Source organism: Chiloscyllium plagiosum, chromosome 9 (assembly GCF_004010195.1).
Source record: "Chiloscyllium plagiosum isolate BGI_BamShark_2017 chromosome 9, ASM401019v2, whole genome shotgun sequence".
NCBI lineage: Eukaryota > Metazoa > Chordata > Chondrichthyes > Orectolobiformes > Hemiscylliidae > Chiloscyllium > Chiloscyllium plagiosum.
The window spans coordinates 42,122,827-42,124,550 of record NC_057718.1 but is presented as its reverse complement, the minus strand read 5'-3'; the positions used below and the strand labels follow the sequence as shown (position 1 = coordinate 42,124,550).

Genomic DNA, 1,724 nt, shown 5'->3' with positions numbered 1-1,724 from the left:
CCTATTTCAGAACTTAAAACAAGGGGAGGATTTGTGACATGGCAGGAAGATGGATGTGAGATCAATGAAAAAGAAGCTAACATTCTGTGGTAATTTTCCCAAGCAGTAATTTCTTTTTTCCCCATTTCCTGATTCACCAAAGGATTCAAACTGCTCCCTCCATTAAATTCGGATGTTCATCTTCACAGAGAGACCAGGAATAACCCAATTAGCTCCCACTCTGGCTAGGGCCACTGTATGGAGCCCCATTTTTATGTAGTATTTTCTGTTTGGCCTAGAGATCAGGAGGATTAGAGGAATGCAGTTCTAGATATACTGCAGGTCAATTATCCTGACACATATGGTAGTGTAAAAGCAATTTTTGTTAGAAAATGCAAAACATTTGGAGTTGTAAGACACATTTTCAGTCTGTCTGTTATCTTTTTCCTATATAACTGACTTAACCTTTGCCTTCATTGTAAGTCCAGATCTTGGCCAATTACCCAAACCATTTTAAATCTACTGTTAGCCATCAAGATGCAATTTAAGCCCTTAGTGTCTGTGTGTAGAAAATGCTGTACAGAAGAACATCAAAAAACATTTTCTCTTCTTTTTTTTTCCTTTCTCCCCAACTTCTTCTTCAGGAGTTTACGATGTGGGACTCACTATAATTTTTGAAAAGAATAATTTTAAAATGCACATGTACTCAAGTGAAAATTTATGAAACAAAATTTAATGTGAAGGTATTATACAGCAGGAAAAAAAATTTCAAATTTATATCAATGAAAAACAAATATAATGGCTTGTTTTATTGGAAAGATGTTGTGAGAAATGTTTCAGATGTATGCTTATCTTTGTCAATGTTTTTTGTTTCATCCTATCACTAAATTAGTCAAGTAGATTCTGAACAATTATAAATGAAATTTCTATGTCCTTGCAGTTAACACCATCTTTAAAATAGACAGAGATGCTACCTTGATTAAAGTATTTTATTTTCTCTTTCTAGCCGTTCAGAACTGTCTTTAAATCCATTCATCTCTTTGAGAAGTTACAAAAATCATATTCCAAAGCTGGACAAGTATGTTAAGGACGATGGAGATTCTGTTACACTTCTTGCTATATAATGTGATAGGAAAAGCAATTGTTTAATTCATTTTTGATACATGAGCACCATTGGAGTAATGAAAAAAATTTAAACTCTCCAGTATTAATACTATCTTACAGAAAATGTACTAATCTATTAAAAATATACTAGCAATGCACCTGTGATTCATGTAGTAATATTTTGTTTTGAATGTGTTAATTTTGTGTATGGTTTATAAATAGTGAAATTCTTTTTCTTTTCAATTTTTCTTAGTATTTAAAGCCATTGAATCTCTCACCATAATACAATTAGTGTAAGAGTTGATTTAAGTGCAACTATTTTTGAATTTGTAGAATCTGTTGCAGAATTATTACATTTTTCTATTTATCTACTTTCTTCAAAATTATTGCATATTTTAAATGATATTAACAAAACAAAATTGAAAATATTGTGTGCATGGCAATCTGTTAATGGTATCTAAATTGCATCTATTCAAAATTTAATATTTTTACTGTTGGGAGAATTAAAACAATGTTACATTAATAATTTGATGAATATTATTGCAATTGATCTAGAATTAGTTGGATTTTGATGACAATGCGAGCATATAACTAATCTACAGTTCATTTTACAGCTTTTCTATCCTTGTAAAGGTGTTAAT

The 1,724-nt window shown here is 30.6% G+C and overlaps 1 protein-coding gene across 1 annotated transcript in view; it reads left to right on the top strand.

Annotated features, from left to right (window-relative positions):
- The window catches only part of spata17 (spermatogenesis associated 17), a 330,038-nt gene extending 328,775 nt beyond the window's left edge, over positions 1-1,263 (top strand). Inside the window, exon 10 of the mRNA XM_043695798.1 lies at positions 986-1,263. Within this exon, the coding sequence (XP_043551733.1) occupies positions 986-1,066 (81 nt within the window). The 3' untranslated portion in view covers positions 1,067-1,263. The remainder of the gene's footprint in view (positions 1-985) is intronic.
- The last annotated feature ends 461 nt before the right edge of the window (positions 1,264-1,724 follow it).